Source organism: Lissotriton vulgaris, chromosome 5, assembly GCF_964263255.1.
Source record: "Lissotriton vulgaris chromosome 5, aLisVul1.2, whole genome shotgun sequence".
Lineage (NCBI taxonomy): Eukaryota > Metazoa > Chordata > Amphibia > Caudata > Salamandridae > Lissotriton > Lissotriton vulgaris.
In genome coordinates this window covers 2,029,733,128-2,029,759,072 of record NC_141693.1, presented here as the reverse complement: position 1 = coordinate 2,029,759,072, position 25,945 = coordinate 2,029,733,128, and the positions used below count along the sequence as shown (strand labels likewise).

Sequence of the window (25,945 nt, the reverse complement as noted above, 5' to 3'; positions counted from 1 at the left end):
CTTGGCATTTCGGGCTGGACTGTTCTCATGAGGCACAGGGTCAGACTGATTTGCATATGGCCATGTCTGAACTGGGGTAGCGGAGTGAGCTAAAGAACGGTGATGGATTAAACCCAGATCAGTTGACTAGGGGTTAGTATTTGTATTGTCAATGCTCCGTCCATCATCACCTTTGGTTTTTCTTTGTTCGCCCTAAATTGGCAGGGTATGCTCAGACGTGAGTTCCTTGCTCACTTTGCCACTGGAGTAAAGCAAGCAGAGCTGAAGTTGGCTGTAATGTCAGAAACCGGTCCTGGGAAGCTTGATTCCGGTCCAGGGAAGACATGGCTTGGCAGTTCGGGCTGGACTGTTCCCATGAGGCACAGGGTCAGACTGATTTGCATATGGCCATGTCTGAACTGGGGTGGCGGAGTGAGCTAAAGAACGGTGATGGAATAAACCCAGATCAGTTGACTGGGGGTGAGTGTTTGTATTGTCAACGCACCGTCCATCATCACCTTTGGTTTTTCTTTGTTTGCCCTCAGTTGGCAGGGTATGCTCAGACGGGAGTCCCTTGCTCACTTTCCCACTGGAGTCAAGCAAGCCCGGCTGAAGACGGCTGTAATGCCAGAAACCGTTCCTGGGAAGCTTGATTCCGGTCCAGGGAAGACATGGCTTGTAATTCGGGCTGGACTGTTCTCATGAGGCACAGGGTCAGACTAATTTGCATATGGCCATGTCTCAACTCGGGCGGCGGAGTGAGCTAAAGAACAGTGATGGATTAAACCCAGATCAGTTGACTGGGGGTGAGTGTTTGTATTGTCAACGCTCCGTCCATCATCACCTTTGGTTTTTCTTTGTTCGCCCTAAGTTGGCAGGGTATGCTCAGACGGGAGTCCCTTGCTCACTTTGCCACTGGAGTCAAGCAAACCTGGCTTAAGACGGCTGTAATGCCAGAAACCGGTCCTGGGAAGCTTGATTCCGGTCCAGGGAAGACATGGCTTGGCAGTTCGGGCTGGACTGTTCCCATGAGGCACAGGGTCAGACTGATTTGCATATGGCCATGTCTGAACTGGGGTGGCGGAGTGAGCTAAAGAACAGTGATGGATTAAACCCAGATCAGTTGACTGAGAGTGAGTGTTTGTATTGTCAACGCTCCGTCCATCATCACCTTTGGTTTTTCTTTGTTCGCCCTCAGTTGGCAGGGTATGCTCAGACAGGAGTCATTTGCTCACTTTCCCACTAGAGTCAAGCAAGCCCGGCTGAAGACGGCTGTAATGCAAGAAAACGGTCCTGGGAAGCTTGATTCCGGTCCAGGGAAGACATGGCTTGGCAGTTCGGGCTGGACGGTTCCCATGAGGCACAGGGTCAGACTGATTTGCATATGGCCATGTCTGAACTGGGGTGGCGGAGTGAGCTAAAGAACGGTGATGGATTAAACCCAGATCAGTTGACTGGGGGTTAGTATTTGTATTGTCAACGCTCCGTCCATCATCACCTTTGGTTTTTCTTTGTTCGCCCTAAGTTGGCAGGGTATGCTCAGACGTGAGTCCCTTGCTCACTTTGCCACTGGAGTCAAGCAAGCCCGGCTGAAGACAGCTGTAATGCCAGAAACCGGTCCAGGGAAGCTTGATTCCGGTCCAGGGAAGACATGGCTGGGCAGTTCGGGCTGGACTGCTCCCATGAGGCACAGGGTCAGACTGATTTGCATATGGCCATGTCTGAACTGGGGTGGCGGAGTAAGCTAAAGAACGGTGATGGATTAAACCCAGATCAGTTGACTGGTGGTGAGTGTTTGTATTGTCAACGCTCCGTCCATCATCACCTTTGGTTTTTCTTTGTTCGCCCTAAGTTGGTAGGGTATGCTCAGACGTGAGTCCCTTGCTCACTTTGCCACTGGAGTCAAGCAAACCTGGCTGAAGACGGCTGTAATGCCAGAAACCGGTCCTGGGAAGCTTGATTCCGGTCCAGGGAAGACATGGCTTGGCAGTTCGGGCTGGACGGTTCCCATGAGGCACAGGGTCAGACTGATTTGCATATGGCCATGTCTGAACTGGGGTGGCGAAGTGAGCTAAAGAACGGTGATGGATTAAACCCAGATCAGTTGACTGGAAGTTAGTATTTGTATTGTCAACGCTCCGTCCATCATCACCTTTGGTTTTTCTTTGTTCGCCCTAAGTTGGCAGGATATGCTCAGACGTGAGTCCCTTGCTCACTTTGCCACTGGAGTCAAGCAAGCCCGGCTGAAGACAGCTGTAATGCCAGAAACCGGTCCAGGGAAGCTTGATTCCGGTCCAGGGTAGACATGGCTGGGCAGTTCGGGCTGGACTGCTCCCATGAGGCACAGGGTCAGACTGATTTGCATATGGCCATGTCTGAACTGGGGTGGCGGAGTGAGCTAAAGAACAGTGATGGATTAAACCCAGATCAGTTGACTGAGAGTGAGTGTTTGTATTGTCAACGCTCCGTCCATCATCACCTTTGGTTTTTCTTTGTTCGCCCTCAGTTGGCAGGGTATGCTCAGACAGGAGTCATTTGCTCACTTTCCCACTGGAGTCAAGCAAGCCCGGCTGAAGACGGCTGTAATGCCAGAAAACGGTCCTGGGAAGCTTGATTCCGGTCCAGGGAAGACATGGCTTGGCAGTTCGGGCTGGACGGTTCCCATGAGGCACAGGGTCAGACTGATTTGCATATGGCCATGTCTGAACTGGGGTGGCAGAGTGAGCTAAAGAACAGTGATGGATTAAACCCAGATCAGTTGACTGGGGGTGAGTGTTTGTATTGTCAACGCTCCGTCCATCATCACCTTTGGTTTTTCTTTGTTCGCCCTAAGTTGGCAGGGTATGCTCAGACGGGAGTCCCTTGCTCACTTTGCCACTGGAGTCAAGCAAACCTGGCTGAAGACGGCTGTAATGCCAGAAACCGGTCCTGGGAAGCTTGATTCCTGTCCAGGGAATACATGGCTTGGCAGTTCGGGCTGGACTGTTCCCATGAGGCACAGGGTCAGACTGATTTGCATATGGCCATGTCTGAACTGGGGTGGCAGAGTGAGCTAAAGAACAGTGATGGATTAAACCCAGATCAGTTGAATGAGAGTGAGTGTTTGTATTGTCAACGCTCCGTCCATCATCCCCTTTGGTTTTTCTTTGTTTGCCCTCAGTTGGCAGGGTATGCTCAGACTGGAGTCCCTTGCTCACTTTCCTACTGGAGTCAAGCAAGCCCGGCTGAAGACGGCTGTAATGCCAGAAACCGGTCCTGGGAAGCTTGATTCCGGTCCAGGGAAGACATTGCTTGGCAGCTCGGGCTGGACTGTTCTTATGAGGCACAGGGTCAGACTGATTTGCATATGGCCATGTCTGAACTGGGGTGGCGGAGTGAGCTAAAGAACAGTGATGGATTAAACCCAGATCAGTTGACTGGGGGTGAGTGTTTGTATTGTCAACGCTCCGTCCATCATCACCTTTGGTTTTTCTTTGTTCGCCCTAAGTTGGCAGGGTATGCTCAGATGGGAGTCCCTTGCTCACTTTGCCACTGGAGTCAAGCAAGCCTGGCTGAAAACGGCTGTAATGCCAGAAACCGGTCCTGGGAAGCTTGATTCCGGTCCAGGGAAGACATGGCTTGGCAGTTCGGGCTGGACTGTTCCCATGAGGCACAGGGTCAGACTGATTTGCATATGGCCATGTCTGAACTGGGGTGGCGGAGTGAGCTAAAGAACAGTGATGGATTAAACCCAGATCAGTTGACTGAGGGTGAGTGTTTGTATTGTCAACGCTCCGTCCATCATCACCTTTGGTTTTTCTTTGTTCGCCCTCAGTTGGCAGGGTATGCTCAGACGGGAGTCATTTGGTCACTTTCCCACTGGAGTCAAGCAAGCCCGGCTGAAGATGGCTGTAATGCCAGAAAACGGTCCTGGGAAGCTTGATTCCGGTCCAGGGAAGACATGGCTTGGCAGTTCGGGCTGGACGGTTCCCATGAGGCACAGGGTCAGACTGATTTGCATATGGCCATGTCTGAACTGGGGTGGCGGTGTGAGCTAAAGAACGGTGATGGATTAAACCCAGATCAGTTGACTGGGGGTGAGTGTTTGTATTGTCAACTCTCCGTCCATCATCACCTTTGGTTTTTCTTTGTTCGCCCTAAGTTGGCAGGGTATGCTCAGACGTGAGTCCCTTGCTCACTTTGCCACTGGAGTCAAGCAAGCCCGGCTGAAGACGGCTGTAATGCCAGAAACCGGTCCTGGGAAGCTTGATTCCGGTCCAGGGAAGACATGGCTTGGCAGTTCGGGCTGGACTGTTCCCATGAGGCACAGGGTCAGACTGATTTGCATATGGCCATGTCTGAACTGGGGCGGCGGAGTGAGCTAAAGAACAGTGATGGATTAAACGCAGATCAGTTGACTGGGGGTGAGTGTTTGTATTGTCAATGCTCCGTCCATCATAACCCTTGGTTTTTCTTTGTTCGCCCTAAGTTGGTAGGGTATGCTCAGACGTGAGTCCCTTGCTCACGTTGCCACTGGGGTCAAGCAAGCCCGGCTGAAGACAGCTGTAATGCCAGAAACGGTCCTGGGAAGCTTGATTCCGGTCCAGGGAAGACATGGCTTGGCAGTTCGGGCTGGACTGTTCCCATGAGGCACAGGGTCAGACTGATCTGCATATGGCCATGTCTGAACTGGGGTGGCGGAGTGAGCTAAAGAACAGTGATGGATTAAACCCAGATCAGTTCACTGGGGGTTAGTATTTGTATTGTCAACGCTCCGTCCATCATCACCTTTGGTTTTTCTTTGTTTGCCCTAAGTTGGCAGGGTATGCTGAGACGTGAGTCCCTTGCTCACTTTGCCACTGGAGTCAAGCAAGCCCGGCTGAAGATGGCTGTAATGCCAGAAACGGGTTCAGGGAAGCTTGATCCCGGTCCATGGAAGACATAGCTGGGCAGTTCGGGCTGGACTGTTCCCATGAGGCACAGGGTAAGACTGATTTGCATATGGCCATGTCTGAACTGGGGTGGCGGAGTGAGCTAAAGAACGGTGATGGATTAAACCCAGATCAGTTGACTGGGGGTGAGTGTTTGTATTGTCAACGCTCCGTCCATCATCACCTTTGGTATTTCTTTGTTCGCCCTAAGTTGGCAGGGTATGCTCAGACGGGAGTCCCTTGCTCACTTTCCCACTGGAGTCAAGCAAGCCCGGCTGAAGACGGCTGTAATACCAGAAACCGTTCCTGGGAAGCTTGATTCCGGTCCAGGGAAGACATGGCTTGGCATTTCGGGCTGGACTGTTCTCATGAGGCACAGGGTCAGACTGATTTGCATATGGCCATGTCTTAACTGGGGTGGCGGAGTGAGCTAAAGAACAGTGATGGATTAAACCCAGATCAGTTGACTGGGGGTGAGTGTTTGTATTGTCAACGCTCCGTCCATCATCACCTTTGGTTTTTCTTTGTTCGCCCTAAGTTGGCAGGGTATGCTCAGACGGGAGTCCCTTGCTCACTTTCCCACTGGAGTCAAGCAAGCCCGGCTGAAGACGGCTGTAATACCAGAAACCGTTCCTGGGAAGCTTGATTCCGGTCCAGGGAAGACATGGCTTGGCATTTCGGGCTGGACTGTTCTCATGAGGCACAGGGTCAGACTGATTTGCATATGGCCATGTCTTAACTGGGGTGGCGGAGTGAGCTAAAGAACAGTGATGGATTAAACCCAGATCAGTTGACTGGGGGTGAGTGTTTGTATTGTCAACGCTCCGTCCATCATCACCTTTGGTTTTTCTTTGTTCGCCCTAAGTTGGCAGGGTATGCTCAGACGGGAGTCCCTTGCTCACTTTGCCACTGGAGTCAAGCAAACCTGGCTGAAGACGGCTGTAATGCCAGAAACCGGTCCTGGGAAGCTTGATTCCTGTCCAGGGAATACATGGCTTGGCAGTTCGGGCTGGACTGTTCCCATGAGGCACAGGGTCAGACTGATTTGCATATGGCCATGTCTGAACTGGGGTGGCAGAGTGAGCTAAAGAACAGTGATGGATTAAACCCAGATCAGTTGAATGAGAGTGAGTGTTTGTATTGTCAACGCTCCGTCCATCATCCCCTTTGGTTTTTCTTTGTTTGCCCTCAGTTGGCAGGGTATGCTCAGACTGGAGTCCCTTGCTCACTTTCCCACTGGAATCAAGCAAGCCCGGCTGAAGACGGCTGTAATGCCAGAAACCGGTCCTGGGAAGCTTGATTCCGGTCCAGGGAAGACATTGCTTGGCAGCTCGGGCTGGACTGTTCTTATGAGGCACAGGGTCAGACTGATTTGCATATGGCCATGTCTGAACTGGGGTGGCGGAGTGAGCTAAAGAACAGTGATGGATTAAACCCAGATCAGTTGACTGGGGGTGAGTGTTTGTATTGTCAACGCTCCGTCCATCATCACCTTTGGTTTTTCTTTGTTCGCCCTAAGTTGGCAGGGTATGCTCAGATGGGAGTCCCTTGCTCACTTTGCCACTGGAGTCAAGCAAGCCTGGCTGAAAACGGCTGTAATGCCAGAAACCGGTCCTGGGAAGCTTGATTCCGGTCCAGGGAAGACATGGCTTGGCAGTTCGGGCTGGACTGTTCCCATGAGGCACAGGGTCAGACTGATTTGCATATGGCCATGTCTGAACTGGGGTGGCGGAGTGAGCTAAAGAACAGTGATGGATTAAACCCAGATCAGTTGACTGAGGGTGAGTGTTTGTATTGTCAACGCTCCGTCCATCATCACCTTTGGTTTTTCTTTGTTCGCCCTCAGTTGGCAGGGTATGCTCAGACGGGAGTCATTTGGTCACTTTCCCACTGGAGTCAAGCAAGCCCGGCTGAAGATGGCTGTAATGCCAGAAAACGGTCCTGGGAAGCTTGATTCCGGTCCAGGGAAGACATGGCTTGGCAGTTCGGGCTGGACGGTTCCCATGAGGCACAGGGTCAGACTGATTTGCATATGGCCATGTCTGAACTGGGGTGGCGGTGTGAGCTAAAGAACGGTGATGGATTAAACCCAGATCAGTTGACTGGGGGTGAGTGTTTGTATTGTCAACTCTCCGTCCATCATCACCTTTGGTTTTTCTTTGTTCGCCCTAAGTTGGCAGGGTATGCTCAGACGTGAGTCCCTTGCTCACTTTGCCACTGGAGTCAAGCAAGCCCGGCTGAAGACGGCTGTAATGCCAGAAACCGGTCCTGGGAAGCTTGATTCCGGTCCAGGGAAGACATGGCTTGGCAGTTCGGGCTGGACTGTTCCCATGAGGCACAGGGTCAGACTGATTTGCATATGGCCATGTCTGAACTGGGGCGGCGGAGTGAGCTAAAGAACAGTGATGGATTAAACGCAGATCAGTTGACTGGGGGTGAGTGTTTGTATTGTCAATGCTCCGTCCATCATAACCCTTGGTTTTTCTTTGTTCGCCCTAAGTTGGTAGGGTATGCTCAGACGTGAGTCCCTTGCTCACGTTGCCACTGGGGTCAAGCAAGCCCGGATGAAGACAGCTGTAATGCCAGAAACGGTCCTGGGAAGCTTGATTCCGGTCCAGGGAAGACATGGCTTGGCAGTTCGGGCTGGACGGTTCCCATGAGGCAAAGGGTCAGACTGATTTGCATATGGCCATGTCTGAACTGGGGTGGCGGAGTGAGCTAAAGAACGGTGATGGATTAAACCCAGATCAGTTGACTGGGGGTGAGTGTTTGTATTGTCAACGCTCCGTCCATCATCACCTTTGGTATTTCTTTGTTCGCCCTAAGTTGGCAGGGTATGCTCAGACGGGAGTCCCTTGCTCACTTTGCCACTGGAGTCAAGCAAGCCCGGCTGAAGACGGCTGTAATGCCAGAAACCGGTCCTAGGAAGCTTGATTCCGGTGCAGGGAAGACATGGCTTGGCAGTTCGGGCTGGACTGTTCCCATGAGGCACAGGGTCAGACTGATCTGCATATGGCCATGTCTGAACTGGGGTGGCGGAGTGAGCTAAAGAACAGTGATGGATTAAACCCAGATCAGTTCACTGGGGGTTAGTATTTGTATTGTCAACGCTCCGTCCATCATCACCTTTGGTTTTTCTTTGTTTGCCCTAAGTTGGCAGGGTATGCTGAGACGTGAGTCCCTTGCTCACTTTGCCACTGGAGTCAAGCAAGCCCGGCTGAAGATGGCTGTAATGCCAGAAACGGGTTCAGGGAAGCTTGATCCCGGTCCATGGAAGACATAGCTGGGCAGTTCGGGCTGGACTGTTCCCATGAGGCACAGGGTAAGACTGATTTGCATATGGCCATGTCTGAACTGGGGTGGCGGAGTGAGCTAAAGAACGGTGATGGATTAAACCCAGATCAGTTGACTGGGGGTGAGTGTTTGTATTGTCAACGCTCCGTCCATCATCACCTTTGGTATTTCTTTGTTCGCCCTAAGTTGGCAGGGTATGCTCAGACGGGAGTCCCTTGCTCACTTTCCCACTGGAGTCAAGCAAGCCCGGCTGAAGACGGCTGTAATACCAGAAACCGTTCCTGGGAAGCTTGATTCCGGTCCAGGGAAGACATGGCTTGGCATTTCGGGCTGGACTGTTCTCATGAGGCACAGGGTCAGACTGATTTGCATATGGCCATGTCTTAACTGGGGTGGCGGAGTGAGCTAAAGAACAGTGATGGATTAAACCCAGATCAGTTGACTGGGGGTGAGTGTTTGTATTGTCAACGCTCCGTCCATCATCACCTTTGGTTTTTCTTTGTTCGCCCTAAGTTGGCAGGGTATGCTCAGACGGGAGTCCCTTGCTCACTTTCCCACTGGAGTCAAGCAAGCCCGGCTGAAGACGGCTGTAATACCAGAAACCGTTCCTGGGAAGCTTGATTCCGGTCCAGGGAAGACATGGCTTGGCATTTCGGGCTGGACTGTTCTCATGAGGCACAGGGTCAGACTGATTTGCATATGGCCATGTCTTAACTGGGGTGGCGGAGTGAGCTAAAGAACAGTGATGGATTAAACCCAGATCAGTTGACTGGGGGTGAGTGTTTGTATTGTCAACGCTCCGTCCATCATCACCTTTGGTTTTTCTTTGTTCGCCCTAAGTTGGCAGGGTATGCTCAGACGGGAGTCCCTTGCTCACTTTAACACTGGAGTCAAGCAAACCTGGCTGAAGACGGCTGTAATGCCAGAAACCGGTCCTGGGAAGCTTGATTCCTTTCCAGGGAAGACATGGCTTGGCAGTTCGGGCTGGACTGTTCCCATGAGGCACAGGGTCAGACTGATTTGCATATGGCCATGTCTGAACTGGAGTGGCAGAGTGAGCTAAAGAACAGTGATGGATTAAACCCATATCAGTTGAATGAGAGTGAGTGTTTGTATTGTCAACGCTCCGTCCATCATCCCCTTTGGTTTTTCTTTGTTTGCCCTCAGTTGGCAGGGTATGCTCAGACTGGAGTCCCTTGCTCACTTTCCCACTGGAGTCAAGCAAGCCCGGCTGAAGACGGCTGTAATGCCAGAAACCGGTCCTGGGAAGCTTGATTCCGGTCCAGGGAAGACATGGCTTGGCAGCTCGGGCTGGACTGTTCTTATGAGGCACAGGGTCAGACTGATTTGCATATGGCCATGTCTGAACTGGGGTGGCGGAGTGAGCTAAAGAACAGTGATGGATTAAACCCAGATCAGTTGACTGGGGGTGAGTGTTTGTATTGTCAACGCTCCGTCCATCATCACCTTTGGTTTTTCTTTGTTCGCCCTAAGTTGGCAGGGTATGCTCAGATGGGAGTCCCTTGCTCACTTTGCCACTGGAGTCAAGCAAGCCTGGCTGAAAACGGCTGTAATGCCAGAAACCGGTCCTGGGAAGCTTGATTCCGGTCCAGGGAAGACATGGCTTGGCAGTTCGGGCTGGACTGTTCCCATGAGGCACAGGGTCAGACTGATTTGCATATGGCCATGTCTGAACTGGGGTGGCAGAGTGAGCTAAAGAACAGTGATGGATTAAACCCAGATCAGTTGACTGAGGGTGAGTGTTTGTATTGTCAACGCTCCGTCCATCATCACCTTTGGTTTTTCTTTGTTCGCCCTCAGTTGGCAGGGTATGCTCAGACGGGAGTCATTTGGTCACTTTCCCACTGGAGTCAAGCAAGCCCGGCTGAAGACGGCTGTAATGCCAGAAAACGGTCCTGGGAAGCTTGATTCCGGTCCAGGGAAGACATGGCTTGGCAGTTCGGGCTGGACGGTTCCCATGAGGCACAGGGTCAGACTGATTTGCATATGGCCATGTCTGAACTGGGGTGGCGGTGTGAGCTAAAGAACGGTGATGGATTAAACCCAGATCAGTTGACTGGGGGTGAGTGTTTGTATTGTCAACGCTCCGTCCATCATCACCTTTGGTTTTTCTTTGTTCGCCCTAAGTTGGCAGGGTATGCTCAGACGTGAGTCCCTTGCTCACTTTGCCACTGGAGTCAAGCAAGCCCGGCTGAAGACGGCTGTAATGCCAGAAACCGGTCCTGGGAAGCTTGATTCCGGTCCAGGGAAGACATGGCTTGGTAGTTCGGGCAGGACGGTTCCCATGAGGCACAGGGTCAGACTGATTTGCATATGGCCATGTCTGAACTGGGGTGGCGGAGTGAGCTAAAGAACGGTGATGGATTAAACCCAGATCAGTTGACTGGGGGTGAGTGTTTGTATTGTCAACGCTCCGTCCATCATCACCTGTGGTATTTCTTTGTTCGCCCTAAGTTGGCAGGGTATGCTCAGACGGGAGTCCCTTGCTCACTTTGCCACTGGAGTCAAGCAAGCCCGGCTGAAGACGGCTGTAATGCCAGAAACCGGTCCTAGGAAGCTTGATTCCGGTGCAGGGAAGACATGGCTTGGCAGTTCGGGCTGGACTGTTCCCATGAGGCACAGGGTCAGACTGATCTGCATATGGCCATGTCTGAACTGGGGTGGCGGAGTGAGCTAAAGAACAGTGATGGATTAAACCCAGATCAGTTCACTGGGGGTTAGTATTTGTATTGTCAACGCTCCGTCCATCATCACCTTTGGTTTTTCTTTGTTTGCCCTAAGTCGGCAGGGTATGCTGAGACGTGAGTCCCTTGCTCACTTTGCCACTGGAGTCAAGCAAGCCCGGCTGAAGATGGCTGTAATGCCAGAAACGGGTTCAGGGAAGCTTGATCCCGGTCCATGGAAGACATAGCTGGGCAGTTCGGGCTGGACTGTTCCCATGAGGCACAGGGTAAGACTGATTTGCATATGGCCATGTCTGAACTGGGGTGGGGGAGTGAGTTAAAGAACGGTGATGGATTAAACCCAGATCAGTTGACTGGGGGTGAGTGTTTGTATTGTCAACGCTCCGTCCATCATCACCTTTGGTTTTTCTTTGTGGGTGAGATCATGGCGCTCCCAGCAGCAACAATTGCTTTACACTAGCTTCCTGCTGAACGTACCTGGCGTCTAGCACTCCACCATTGCCGTGAGGGGAACGGCGCACTGGGGAGAGTCCATCCAACGCCGTGAGGGGAACGGCAGGACTACACAACCCAGGTGCCCCGGTGGCGCCCACCTGACGCCAGCAACACCGCGCCCGGAGGAGCTTGATAAGGAAGGAGCGCCGAGCGCTAACTGGGGCAGCTTCCTGCTGAACGTACCTGGCGTCCAGCACTCCACCATTGCCGCGAGGGGAACGGCCGCACTGGGGAGAGTCCAGCCAACGCCGTGAGGGGAACGGTAGGACTACACAACCTAGGTGCCCCGGCGGCGCCCACCTGACGCCAGCAACACCGCGCCCAGAGGCGCTTGATAAGGAAGGAGCGCCGAGCGCTAACAGGGGCAGCTTCCTGCTGAACGTACCTGGCGTCCAGCACTCCACCATTGCCGTGAGGGGAACGGCCGCACCAGGGAGAGTCCAGCCAACGCCGCGAGGGGAACGGCAGGACTACACAACCCAGGTGCCCCGGCGGCGCCCACCTGACGCCAGCAACACCGCGCCCGGAGGCGCTTGATAAGGAAGGAACGCCTCCCGCAACTGCGGGACGTGCGCGGGCGACACAGGGCGGAGCCCGGGCAGAGGGCGGGCCGTCTGTGGCCGTCCGTGGACGCCTGGGGACGGGACGGGCCACCCCCATTTCCAGTGGCACTTAACCTTGAAAGTATCCGGCACTCTTCCACAAGGTACTGTTATCCGCTTTTCCCTTTCATTTGCGGGCCATTGTGCTTGTTGCCCCCCTTAAGAGTGCGAGTGATAATTTATCCCTGTGCTGGACAAATTGTGTCTTTTATACTTTTCCCCATACCTTGCTGTTAATCAACGAGGCAACCTACAGCAAATATGAGTATCCAGGGCAAGAAAACGAAACCATCTGCTTCACTTCCAAATACTAGACTTCAGGCCACAATGCCACAGTCCCTCTCAACACTGACGGCTATTGACAAAATGCTACAACAGACCATAGGGGTGGTTGCCAATGCAATTGAAAATACCGAAAGAAGATTATCCTTCCCACCCACAATAAGCTCTAAAGACCATGGCGAAGATTGCTCGGCTATTGCCATTGATCCCACGATCCTGGACTCCTATCTAACATCCACCTTTGCCGAGCTGCCCTGTGCACAGATTCCGGCTGAGACCTCAGTAGCTGATGATTTATCTTTGGCTTTAGTTGAGTCCTCTATTAACAAAGACGATCAACCCTGTATCTTGACTTCCTCTCCCCCTGTGGCAAAATCAAAACCCGGTAGGGTGGGCTCTAAGACAAAAAAGGATAGTCTTCCTAAGAATCTAGTTACAAAGAAACAGCCCAATCATAACTTGGTAACCCCATTTGATCATCCCCGGCACCCAACTACAGGGATACCCTGCTGGGTCACCAATATGGTGACGGATCTTCAGAACAGTTTAGAGCAAATAATTGCTTCCCACATTACACCTCTGGTTTCAAAACTGGATAGATTGTCTTCCATGTTAAACAATAAGACTATGGGGACAACTAAGCCACATAACTCCCAAGGTAACTCGTTACCCTCTGCTCCAGTCGGTGACTCTACAAAGGTACCCTGTCTTGAGGTAGCTAAATCCACTGTTCCAGCAGTACCAAATAGAAAACCAGGACCAGCAACTACTGCTGCTAAATCCTTAAACCTCATACCCCCTCCTACACCTGTAGCCAAACCACTAGGTCTTACCATATCTTCAGCTGTGGGCCAAACTGTTAAATCTAGTCACCATCCCAAGGAGGGTAAAAATACGGCACCAAAAAAAGTTGCACCTTCATCAAGACCTCCCCCACCTAAGGCAACCTTTAAACGATTGCCGACAATAAATCTGCCTCCAGAAGCACAACCATATGTAGTGGCCCTAGTGGGTGTTCCACCCCTAGGTGAGGGGAAGAGAGAACAGGAGGTAGACCTACATAATAAGTGTATACAGTGGCTGAGCCTAAATAGACCCTTACCTCCTAATATTTCAGGTCACATATTGGCAGTGAGAAGAGTAGACTGGATTGGAAGGGGCCCTAAAACAGTGGCAGGGGACGTTGTAACAATTAATTTTAGGGACTCCTCTGCTGTTGATCACATCTGTAGAACCCCTTCCCACAGAGAGTCCCAAATATTCCCTTTGCACTTGTCCTATTTCTATCCTACCCCAATCCACAAATCGTCTCACAATAGGAGACCACAGTATACCAGAAATCCTCTCTCCCACCCGAACGGGGTTCACCATTGGCAGCCATTTGGGGAGGGTTTTCTTCCACACACCCCGTTCTACCCGATACAACCCCATTGGAATAGGTTTAGCATCCTCAAGGAGGTGGACTGACTCACTCAGTCATGTACGCCCCCACAAGAACATAATGAGGGTAACTCAGAGGACGGTGTTACAATACAGGAAAAGTCACTATCCTCTGCCAGTTATGAGATCCCCTGCCCTCATGCCTCAAAGAGGGAGGAGACAAGGGTTGATCAGAGCCTGGACCAGGCACCACCAAGAGAACAAGGGGGTGAGAAGGACAAAGTTAAGGCTATGGAAGGTAGTATAAAAATACTCTCGTGGAATGTCGCAGGCCTAAAGAGCAAGCTACTCGTACCAGACTGGTCCTCCTTTATGACCACTCATGACATTTGCTTGATGCAAGAAACCTGGTCCCTCGAGGCGAGGGACTGTCCCGGTTTTGCTACCTATGACATCCCTGCAGTCTCAGGTGGGAAAGGCCGCCCTTCGGGTGGCCTTGCCATATGGGTAGGCTTACACTTGGGCATGCAGGCTGTACAGGTGGACTCAAACTCGCCAGATATCCAATGTGTTTTGCTAACATCTGTTAGTAGATCTACATTGGCTAATATTAATATCTACTCTAGGCCTACCGTGAAGGAGATTTTTTCAATCGTTAGGGAATTCACTACCCTGCGATCGAATTCAGCACAAGAAGTTCCGGCTGAGACCTGGGCCGACACAATAGCGAATTTTTTCACTATCAAAATCAAGCAGATACAGGACTCCTTCCCTCCGAGACCGATAGCCGTTCTTTCGACTTTGTTGAATGAGATAGCTCACCTGCCTACCCTTGGCCCTGTCCTGCTGGACTTCCCGCCCCTCACGACAGCCTCATCTTTAGCATTGATGAGGAATCTCAAATCTGGCTCACCACGTGATCCTTGCCCGGCGAAATTCTTAGCTAGAATGGCAGATGTTGTCAACCCTATAGCCAACCCTATTCTTAATCTTTCTCTGAGACAGGGAGCCTTGCCACATTCCTGGAAACAGGCCATGGTATTCCTCTCCTTAAAAAGCCCAACCTTGCCCCGGAAGTCCCGGCCAATTATAGACCGATCTCGCTCCTCCCAGCACTCACTAAAATCCTGGAGAAACATGTTCACAGCGTGCTCTCCAACTTCCTGGAGTCTAATGAGCTTCTCCACGCGTCTCAATCGGGTTTTCGACCCAACTTAAGTACTGAGACTGCGCTCCTGGAAGTTTCAGAGATTGTGAAGGAGGTGCTGGATGCCGGAGGCAGGGTGATGTTAGTTATGTTAGACTTGTCTGCGGCTTTTGACACCGTCCCCCATGAGGATCTCCTCACAAGACTACATGACATCGGTCTAGGGGGGACGGTGCTCAACTGGTTTCGTTCTTTCTTAGCCAACCGCCGACAAATGGTCTGGGCCTCTCCTGGATCTGCCGAAATGCCGCCATTGGGAGTTGCAGTTCCTCAGGGCTCAGTATTGAGCCCTACTCTATTTAACATCTTTATGACCCCTCTGGCGACATTGGTGGAGTCCTACGGGGCCCAGATCGTCTCATATGCTGACGACACCCAGCTTCTCTTCACCTGCCGTAAGAGCGAAGAATTCGATGGGGAAAGTATCCGTGACTGCCTTGGGGCTGTTTTTAACTGGTTCCAACTGAACAGCCTCAAGTGTAACTCGGATAAATCCGAGATACTTTTCTTTGGCTGCCCATCGGATCCGGATTGGCATGGTTGGTGGCCTGCCGACATGTTCCCTCCAGCTCAGTCTTCTGAATGGGCTAAGAACCTGGGAATTAAAATTGACAACGGGCTTACGCTCAAATCCCAGGTGTCAACTCTCACAGGATCATGTTTCGGCATCCTTAGGATGCTTCGAAAGTTTTTTCCATTGCTTTCTGAGGAACATCGGAGATTAACTGTACAGGCTCTCATTGGATCCAGACTGGATTACGCTAACATTCTGTATCTGGGTCTTCCGGAATATCTCTTACAGCGCTTGCAGGTGACCCAGAATGCTGCGGCACGAGCTATTTTTGGCCTGCATCGTCGAGCTAGTGCCTCGAACTTGCTGCAATCTCTCCATTGGCTCCCCATACGGAAGAGGGTAATGTTCAAGGCCCTGACATTAGCCCATAAAGCCCTGCAAGCTACAAGTGCAAAATATCTACAGAAGAGGCTGGATTTTTACCGGCCGACACGATCCTTAAGATCGGAGTCACTGGCACTTGCTGTAGTTCCTCGTATAAAGAAGGCTCGTGTGGGTGGTCGGTCCTTTAGATTCCTGGCCCCTCAGTTGTGGAATTCTTTACCGCTGTCCTTACGGTCCACATCTAATCTGCTTGCCTTTAGGAAGGGTTTAAAGACTTGGTTATTTTCTGGTTAGAGTCTCTCTATCCTTGGGTTCTGTTTTCCTTTTATTGCTGTTATGTTTTTCAGTCTCCTTTCTGGGTTAGGAGCACAAAGCGCCGGGACACTCCTTTGGAGTAGCCGTTGCGCTATAGAAAACTCATAAATAACATAACATAACAAAGAATTGAGTACTATTCAAGCACTCGACCATTTCCTTCTGACACTTGACCCCGCTACTCCGACCATTCTTGGTGGCGATCTGAACTGTCAGTTCGAACCACTGGGTGGATCCGAGTTATGTGAGGAGGATGAGGTCGATTTGCTCTGGCAAATTCCAGCCCCAAGAATTGCCCCGGTTAAGGCCTGGACCCGGTTAGTACTACAAATCAAGGCCTTGACCCTTGCAATGTCTCTGTGGGCATGCAATGGAAGGGGCAACAACGAAAGTTCTGGCCTGCCCACATATAATAGGATAAATCGAACTTCCACCATTGACTACCTCATGTTGGAAGCCAAACATTGGGGCAAGTTTAAAGACTTTGGGGTTGTCGTAAGGCACGATAGTGACCACAATGCGCTGGTCCTAACGCTTAAACCCGGTGCATTTGGACTAACTAACTCTGACTCTAATTCCACTCCGACAGTCCCACCACATATTATATCTAACAACAGGAGAAGAGTCAAATGGCCTTCTTGCCTAGACTCTCCTACCCGTCTCGCAAAAATCTATCAGATAGCTGTTCCATTGATAAGTGATATGGGAAATTCCACCTCCCATGGGCAGACTATAGAGACCCACAAAAAGATAGTTGAGAGTATAGGGGATGTATTCTATCCGGTTAGTGGGACTAAGTTGCGTCGGAATAAAACACATCCCTGGCACAACCATGCATGTCAAAACTCAAAGAAAGACCTACTCAAGGCAATTAAATCTAAGGATATCCTTAAAATTAGAACAACTAGACTGCTGTACAAGAAGGTGCTCATTAGAGCAAAGAGTGAGTGGGAGGAATCTAGGTGGGAAGAGTTGAGACAGGCACTACTCCTAAAAGATTCTAAGACCTTTTGGCTAATTGTTACTTCTTCAGCGACAGGTGAGAGAGACACTGGGGTCTTGAATATTGCCTTATAGTGTGGGAGGCCCACTTTAAGTCACTCTATACAAGCCCTGAGTTGGAGGAAATTGAGTGTCAGCTCCAGGAAGGGCTGTCAGAACTAGTTTTGGAGCCTCTGGCCTGTGCGCCACGGGACCTCCAGCACGAGAGTCGACTGCCGGGGGCCCCGCAGTCCGGGAGTTTGGTTCCACATGCCTGCACGGCCCGGGACCTCCCGCATGAGTGTCGATTGCTGGGGGCCCCGGGCACTGGGCCTTCTCCCTGTCAAAATCTTAGTTTTAACCAGGCTTCCGAGATTCCGGTTGCCCCAGATCCCCTGCATGAGAGCCGACTGCCGGGGGCCTTGGGCCCCGGGATCTCGGTTTCTTGCACTAGCATGGCCCGGGACCTCCCGCACGAGTGTCGACTGCTGGGGGCCCCGGGTCCAGGGACTTCCCCCTGTCGAAACTATAGCTCCAGCCTAGCTCCTGAGCTTCCCATGGCCCCAGAACCCCCGCACGAGTGTAGACTGCCGGAGGTCTTGGGCCCTGGACCTGGATCCTGTCTCGCAATTGTGAGAAGGGATGCCCCTAGTGGGACTCCCACTTATAGTTCAGACAATATTACACTCAGGGAAGTTGAACTGGCAATTGAGAAACTGCTCCCGAATAAAGCCCCGGGTCTGGATAAGCTCCCTGGAGATCTCTTTCGCTCTCAGCCAAAAATCTGGGCCCCATATTTGATGGTTCTGTTCAATGCTGTCTTACAGGGCTCCCCAGTACCTGAGACCTGGCTGGGAGCCGAGATTGTTCCAATTTTTAAAAAGGGCTGTCCGCTCGCCCTATCAAATTATAGACCAATTAGTGTACTCGACACGACCCAGAAGCTGATGGGCCGAATCCTGATGGAGAGATTATTGGGCTGGTTGGAGGAAAATAAAACTTTGACCTCCCTCCAAGCCGGTTTTAGATCAGGGGTCTCGACTCTGGACCAGATCTTTCGACTCAAGGTCCTATACTGGAAAACTGCAAGAGTAGAGGGTGGCAGCCTCTACCTTGTTTTTGTGGACCTGCGGGCCGCATTCGATCTGGTCCCTAGGGAGAGGCTCTGGACGGTGCTGGAGGAACTTGGTCTCCCTCCTTACTTACTAGATGCCCTAACCCGGCTTCATACTGGGAACTACGCGCAGGTGAGGTGTGGGAAAAACGGGGATTTATCCGACCGTTTCCCTGTTCCCCGGGGAGTACGCCAGGGTTGCCTACTGACCCCTACTCTCTTTAGCTTGTATGTCAATGGCCTGATAGATAGACTTAATTGTGTCAGGGATAACGATGCTCCACGCCTGGCTACTGGACGGGTGCCCGCACTGATGTTCGCGGACGACACCTTGTTGTTGTCGCGGACATCATCGGGCATCCAGCGGGTTTTGGACGGGTTTGTTTCCTTCTGCGCCTCGCGGGGTTTGGAGATCAACTTGGAGAAAACCAAGTTTATGATCTTCAACCCCCGAGGCACACCCGCCCAAACCCCACATTGAATGGAACCCCACTTGAGCGAGTTAAGACCTTTATATATCTGGGAGTGACTTTGACTGAACACTTTACATGGGACCATTAAGTCTCTAAATCCTCCTTGAGACTTGCACAGATTATGGGTGGCGTAGGCAGATTCCATAGTGCCTAAACCTTTAAACCGGCTACCCCTGCCCTAGAGATATACAAAACACAGGTCAGGTCTGCAGCCTTATACGCTGCTGAACTCTGGGGACACACCAATGCATGTAATCTAATAAAAGTCGAGCAGTCTTTCATGCGACATCTGTTCGGTCTTCCACAAAGCACGCCCCTGCTACCATTATGCTTGGACCTGGGTCTGGAACCTATTACTGACCTGGTGGCAGCTTGACCTCTGCTCTATTGGAGAAGGCTCTGGTCTGTGCCGGAGCTTGAACCGTTTAGAGCAGAATTTAATACTATTTGGGGGCAGCTAAAGAACAAGAATATACCTTGGTTGGTACATGTTAAGACTCTCCTTTACCAAATTGGTCTTCCCCAACTTTGGGATACACCGGAGGACAGCTGTATGAGGATGCAAAGGTCTGTACTGGTGGCAGTTGTAAAATCGTATAATCTCAAACTGCTACACTGTTCTACTTCCCAGGGCAGATTGTCCACTGAGCTCCTCACAACAAAAGTTGAATACAGGATGGAGGCGTTTTTGGACCTGGTGCAGCCTCCACTGGCAAGAAAACTATATATTCAATTGAGGCACGGCTCCTTACCGGTTGGGGCATTTACATCCAGATGGGCAAAAACGATGAAGGCTAACTGCCCTGCCTGTAATCACGCCAGGGAAGACATTATACATATTCTCTTTTTTTGCCCAGCATACAGTGAAATCCGGAAGTGCTGGATCATCCCATTATGCAAAAACTTGGGTTTTAGACACTGTGTACATGCTTGTAGAGTCCTAACTTATGACACTGCCCCTCTCATTATTTTTGCCGTTTCCCGGTTTTTATTCGGCATGTGGGGGAGAAGAACTGCATTTATCCACAAGGAATAATGGACTATTGCTTTTATGCTTTACTATTGCTTTGATAACCAACGTTTAATAACTTTTTAATTCTGAAGTATTTATGTTTTATTATTGTGCTTGTACATATTTTATTGCACTTTTATGGTCTTCGACTGAAATAAAGTTATCAAAGTGAAGCTTTACACTAAACCGGTGCTTCCAGAAGGTGATGGGACTTGTAGAGCTGCAGTGGGTGGGAACATTGTCTTTTCAGCAGCAACAATAGGTTCACACTAGATCACTGGCCTCAAGAAGGTGATGGGACTTGTAGAGCTGCTGTGGGTAGGATCATGGTGTTCTCAGCAGCAACAATAGGTTCATACTAGACCGGTGCCTCTGGAAAGTGACAGGACTCGTAGAGCTGCTGTGGCTGGATCATTGTGGTCTCACCATCAATAATGGGTTCAGACGAGACCGGTGGCCTCCAGAAGGTGATGGGACAAGTAGAACGGCTATGGCTGGGATCATGGTGGTGGGTACAACAGAGGTTCTGACATGTTATAACAGGGACCAGATGTGTTTGGAAGTCATGTGAAGGTATCACATGGTTCTCACGTGATATGGAATGGTATGCTGATGTGTGTGCACTCTATGATGGAGTCTAGATGTGCTATTAAGCTGTGGGATGGTGGGCGTACTACAGGTTCTCACAGGCCATGAGGAGATCAAGATGTGTTTAAATGTCATGTGGAGGTATCACAAGGTTCTCACATGGTATGGAATGGTATGCTGATGTGTGTGCATTCTATGACGGAGTCCAGACGCGCTTGGATGCTGTGGGGTGGTGGGTGTATTAGAGATTCACACATGCCACAAGAGGGTCCAGGTGTGTTTGTATGTCATGTGAAGGTGTACTAAGGTGCTTCCATGACACAGTGCACCTGGGTGCTAAGGAAAACTATCCAGTAGCGCTGACATGCAATGATGGGGTCCAGGTGTGAAGAGCTTTGATGCTGCAGGAAGGTTTCAAGAAGTGTTTAGGTTCTACAAGGACGCCCAGATGTGTGTGGATGCCATGGAGTTATCTTGCCGTGCTCATATGCTAGGAGATGGTTTCGTGAGTTGCTTACGTTCTATGAGAAGGTATCCTGAGGTGCTCATAAGCTATGAGATGGTTTCGTGAGTTGCTTATGTTCTATGAGAAGGTATCCTGAGGTGCTCATATGCTATATGGTTTTGTGAGTTGCGTACATTCTATGAGAAGGTATCCTGAGGTGCTCATATGCTATGAGATGGTTTTGTGAGTTGCATATGTTCTCTGAGAAGGTATCCTGAGGTGCTCAAATACTATGGGATGGTTTTGTGAGTTGCGTACGTTCTATGAGAAGGTATCCCGAGGTGCTCATATGCTATGAGATGGTTTCGTGAGTTGCTTACGTTCTATGAGAAGGCATCCTGAGGTGCTCATATGCTATGAGATGGTTTCGTGAGTTGCTTACGTTCTATGAGAAGGTATCCTGAGGTGCTCAAATACTATAGGATGGTTTTGTGAGTTGCATACATTCTATGAGAAGGTATCCTGAGGTGCTCATATGCTATGAGATGGTTTCGTGAGTTGCTTACGTTCTATGAGAAGGTATCCTGAGGTGCTCATATGCTATGAGATGGTTTCGTGAGTTGCTTATGTTCTATGAGAAGGTATCCTGAGGTGCTCATATGCTATATGGTTTTGTGAGTTGCGTACATTCTATGAGAAGGTATCCTGAGGTGCTCATATGCTATGAGATGGTTTTGTGAGTTGCATATGTTCTCTGAGAAGGTATCCTGAGGTGCTCAAATGCTATGGGATGGTATTGTGAGTTGCGTACGTTCTATGAGAAGGTATCCTGAGGTGCTCATATGCTATGAGATGGTTTCGTGAGTTGCTTACGTTCTATGAGAAGGTATCCTGAGGTGCTCATATGCTATGAGATGGTTTCGTGAGTTGCTTACGTTCTATGAGAAGGTATCCTGAGGTGCTCAAATACTATAGGATGGTTTTGTGAGTTGCGTACATTCTATGAGAAGGTATCCTGAGGTGCTCATATGCTATGAGATGGTTTCGTGAGTTGCTTACGTTCTATGAGAAGGTATCCTGAGGTGCTCATATGCTATGAGATGGTTTCGTGAGTTGCTTACGTTCTATGAGAAGGTATCCTGAGGTGCTCAAATACTAAAGGATGGTTTTGTGAGTTGCCTACATTCTATGAGAAGGTATCCTGAGGTGCTCATATGCTATGAGATGGTTTCGTGAGTTGCTTTCGTTCTATGAGAAGGTATTCTGAGGTGCTCATATGCAATGAGATGGTTTTGTGAGTTGCGTACGTTCTATGAGAAGGTATCCTGAGGTGCTCATATGCTATGAGATGGTTTTGTGAGTTGCGTACCTTCTATGAGAAGGTATTCTGTGGTGCTCATATGCTATGAGATGGTTTCGTGAGTTGCTTACGTTCTATGAGAAGGTATACTGAGGTGCTCAAATACTATAGGATGGTTTTGTGAGTTGCGTACATTCTATGAGAAGGTATCCTGATGTGCTCAAATACCATAGGATGGTTTTGTGAGTTGCGTACATTCTATGAGAAGGTATCCTGAGGTGCTCATATGCTATGAGATGGTTTCGTGAGTTGCTTACGTTCTATGAGAAGGTATCCTGAGGTGCTCATATGCTATGAGATGGTTTCGTGAGTTGCTTATGTTCTATGAGAAGGTATCCTGAGGTGCTCATATGCTATATGGTTTTGTGAGTTGCGTACATTCTATGAGAAGGTATCCTGAGGTGCTCATATGCTATGAGATGGTTTTGTGAGTTGCATATGTTCTCTGAGAAGGTATCCTGAGGTGCTCAAATGCTATGGGATGGTATTGTGAGTTGCGTACGTTCTATGAGAAGGTATCCTGAGGTGCTCATATGCTATGAGATGGTTTCGTGAGTTGCTTACGTTCTATGAGAAGGTATCCTGAGGTGCTCATATGCTATGAGATGGTTTCGTGAGTTGCTTACGTTCTATGAGAAGGTATCCTGAGGTGCTCAAATACTATAGGATGGTTTTGTGAGTTGCGTACATTCTATGAGAAGGTATCCTGAGGTGCTCATATGCTATGAGATGGTTTCGTGAGTTGCTTACGTTCTATGAGAAGGTATCCTGAGGTGCTCATATGCTATGAGATGGTTTCGTGAGTTGCTTACGTTCTATGAGAAGGTATCCTGAGGTGCTCAAATACTAAAGGATGGTTTTGTGAGTTGCCTACATTCTATGAGAAGGTATCCTGAGGTGCTCATATGCTATGAGATGGTTTCGTGAGTTGCTTTCGTTCTATGAGAAGGTATTCTGAGGTGCTCATATGCAATGAGATGGTTTTGTGAGTTGCGTACGTTCTATGAGAAGGTATCCTGAGGTGCTCATATGCTATGAGATGGTTTTGTGAGTTGCGTACCTTCTATGAGAAGGTATTCTGTGGTGCTCATATGCTATGAGATGGTTTCGTGAGTTGCTTACGTTCTATGAGAAGGTATACTGAGGTGCTCAAATACTATAGGATGGTTTTGTGAGTTGCGTACATTCTATGAGAAGGTATCCTGATGTGCTCAAATACCATAGGATGGTTTTGTGAGTTGCGTACATTCTATGAGAAGGTATCCTGAGGTGCTCATATGCTATGAGATGGTTTCGTGAGTTGCTTATGTTCTATGAGAAGGTATCCTGAGGTGCTCATATGCTATATGGTTTTGTGAGTTGCGTACATTCTATGAGAAGGTATCCTGAGGTGCTCATATGCTATGAGATGGTTTTGTGAGTTGCATATGTTCTCTGAGAAGGTATCCTAAGGTGCTCAAATGCTATGGGATGGTATTGTGAGTTGCGTACATTCTATGAGAAGGTATCCTGAGGTGCTCATATGCTATGAGATGGTTTCGTGAGTTGCGTACGTTCTATGAGAAGGTATCCTGAGGTGCTCATATGCTATGAGATGGATATGTGAGTTGCTTATGTTCTCTGAGAAGGTATCCTGAGGTGCTCAAATGCTATGGGATGGTATTGTGAGTTGCGTACGTTCTATGAGAAGGTATCCTGAGGTGCTCATATGCTATGAGATGGTTTCGTGAGTTGCATATGTTCTCTGAAAAGGTATCCTGAGGTGCTCATATGCTATGAGATGGTTTCGTGAGTTGCATATGTTCTCTGAGAAGGTATCCTGAGGTGCTCAAATGCTATGGGATGGTATTGTGAGTTGCTTATGTTCTATGAGAAGGTATCCTGAGGTGCTCATATGCTATGAGATGGTTTTGTGAGTTGCTTATGTTCTATGAGAAGGTATCCTGAGGTGCTCATATGCTATGAGATGGTTTCGTGAGTTGCTTATGTTCTATGAGAAGGTATCCTGAGGTGCTCATATGCAATGAGATGGTTTTGTGAGGTGCGTACGTTCTATGAGAAGGTATCCTGAGGTGCTCATATGCTATGAGATGGTAATCTGTGAGGGATGTGCCAGCTATGATGTGGACAGATGCGTATATTGTTGGCGTTGCTGCTGCTCATCATGTCATGTTGACATCAGGGAGTCCATGTTCTAGATTGTAAACGGAGAGTCAGAGCATTAGGAGCAGGCCCAGGGGTGGACTTTAATAAAGTGTATTTTAGATACTTTACTTGCATGCAATCCTCTTTATAATGTGCTTGGCGGGGTGTAGGTTGGACAGGAAGATTGGGGGGGTGAGCTTCACATTTTCAAACAATCACGCTGGCATATAATGTTAAAATAACATTAGATGGTAGCGAAGTACCCTATTAAGTTCATGTAATGTGTACGTCAGATGGATAGCTGACTGTGGGTAAGCAGGGCCTTTTGCTTGGAGTAGCCACTGTTTTCTATACATATAATGTTAAAATACATTGTATGACAAGCCGGGTACATGAGAGGCACCAAAGGGGCAGTGGAAAGGGAGTGGAATGCAGATTGGTAGGAGTAATAAGTGAGCGAAAACACAATATACATTTTCAAGGACTTTCAAAGGAGAGAGGAAGAGAGGGCTTGTGCGCCTGTGTATATGTAAAAACTCCTGGTGAAATCTGACAGACACCTCACCATACCGACTGAAAGCACTTGTACCCAACTATTTATCAGAAAATACATTTATTAGTGGGGTTTAACACTCCGAAGCTACGGCCCTGGTGCTCGGAAACTACCTGGAGTCTATCACATGAGGACACTCCAGCACTCACCTGGCCACCTGGCCTTCCAGGTCCCGGATCTGGATCAGGTAGAACTCCTTGGAGAGCTCGGACAGCGGCTCTCCAGTGGAACCCGTGGCCGGGGGCTTGCTCTTGGCGGAGCCATCTTTCCCCTTCTTCTTGCCTTTCTTCTTGGGGGGCATGGCTGGTGTGAGACTCTCACTCAACCCCTGCCCAGCCTCAGAGCCTGGGTCTGGCCTCCTCCCTGCCCTTGTGGTCAGACGCTACTGTCTGCCCTGTCTCTTGGCTTCCCCTCTTGACCAGGACACAGTGCCCGGGTCCTCGTCTGCTTTCTCTGGTTCTGGGCCTCTTTCTCTGGTTCTGGGCCTCTTTCTCTGGGTCTGGGCCTCTTTCTCTGGGTCTGGGCCTCTTTCTCTGGGTCTGGGCCTCTTTCTCTGGGTCTGGGCCTCTTTCTCTGGGTCTGGGCCTCTTTCTCTGGGTCTGGGCCTCTTTCTCTGGGTCTGGGCCTCTTTCTCTGGGACTGGGCCTCTTTCTCTGGGACTGGGCCTCTTTCTCTGGGACTGGGCCTCTTTCTCTGGGCCTCTTTCTCTGGGTCTGGGCCTCCTTTGCTGGTTCTGAGCCCTGTGTTCTGCTTCTGAGCTCTTTGTCCGGCTTTTGGTTCTCTGGTTCTGGGCCTCTTTCTCCGGTTCTAGCTATCCTTCGCTAGTTCTGGGCACTTTGTACCGGTTATTTGTTCTTTATCCTGGTTCTAGTTCTCTTTCTCTAGTTCTTTCTTTCCCTGGTTCTGGTTCTCACTCCCGGTTCTGGGCTCTATCCCCCGTTCTGTCCAGTTTTTGGGCCTATCCGTCCCGGTTCCTGGCCTCTCTCCCGGTTCTGGGCCTCTCTCTCCCGGTTCTTGGCCTCTCTCTCCCGGTTCTTGGCCTCTCTCTCCCGGTTCTTGGCCTCTCTCTCCCTGTTCTCTCCCGGTTCTGGGCCTCTCGCTGCCGGTTCTTGGCCTCTCTCCTGGTTCTTGGCCTGTCTACTGGTTCTTGGCCTCTCTCTCCCGGTTCTTGGAATCTCTCTCCCGGTTCTTGGCCTCTCTCCCGGTT

General features: G+C 50.1%; 1 protein-coding gene across 2 annotated transcripts in view; it reads right to left on the bottom strand.

Annotated features, from left to right (window-relative positions):
* The window catches only part of CFAP157 (cilia and flagella associated protein 157), a 681,435-nt gene extending 655,809 nt beyond the window's left edge, over nt 1-25,626 (bottom strand). For both annotated transcript variants that reach the window (XM_086924933.1, XM_086924934.1), the window contains exon 1: nt 24,888-25,626. In XM_086924933.1, the coding sequence (XP_086781059.1) occupies nt 24,888-25,039 (152 nt within the window). In that variant the 5' untranslated portion in view covers nt 25,040-25,626. The remainder of the gene's footprint in view (nt 1-24,887) is intronic.
* Nucleotides 25,627-25,945: the final 319 nt, after the last annotated feature.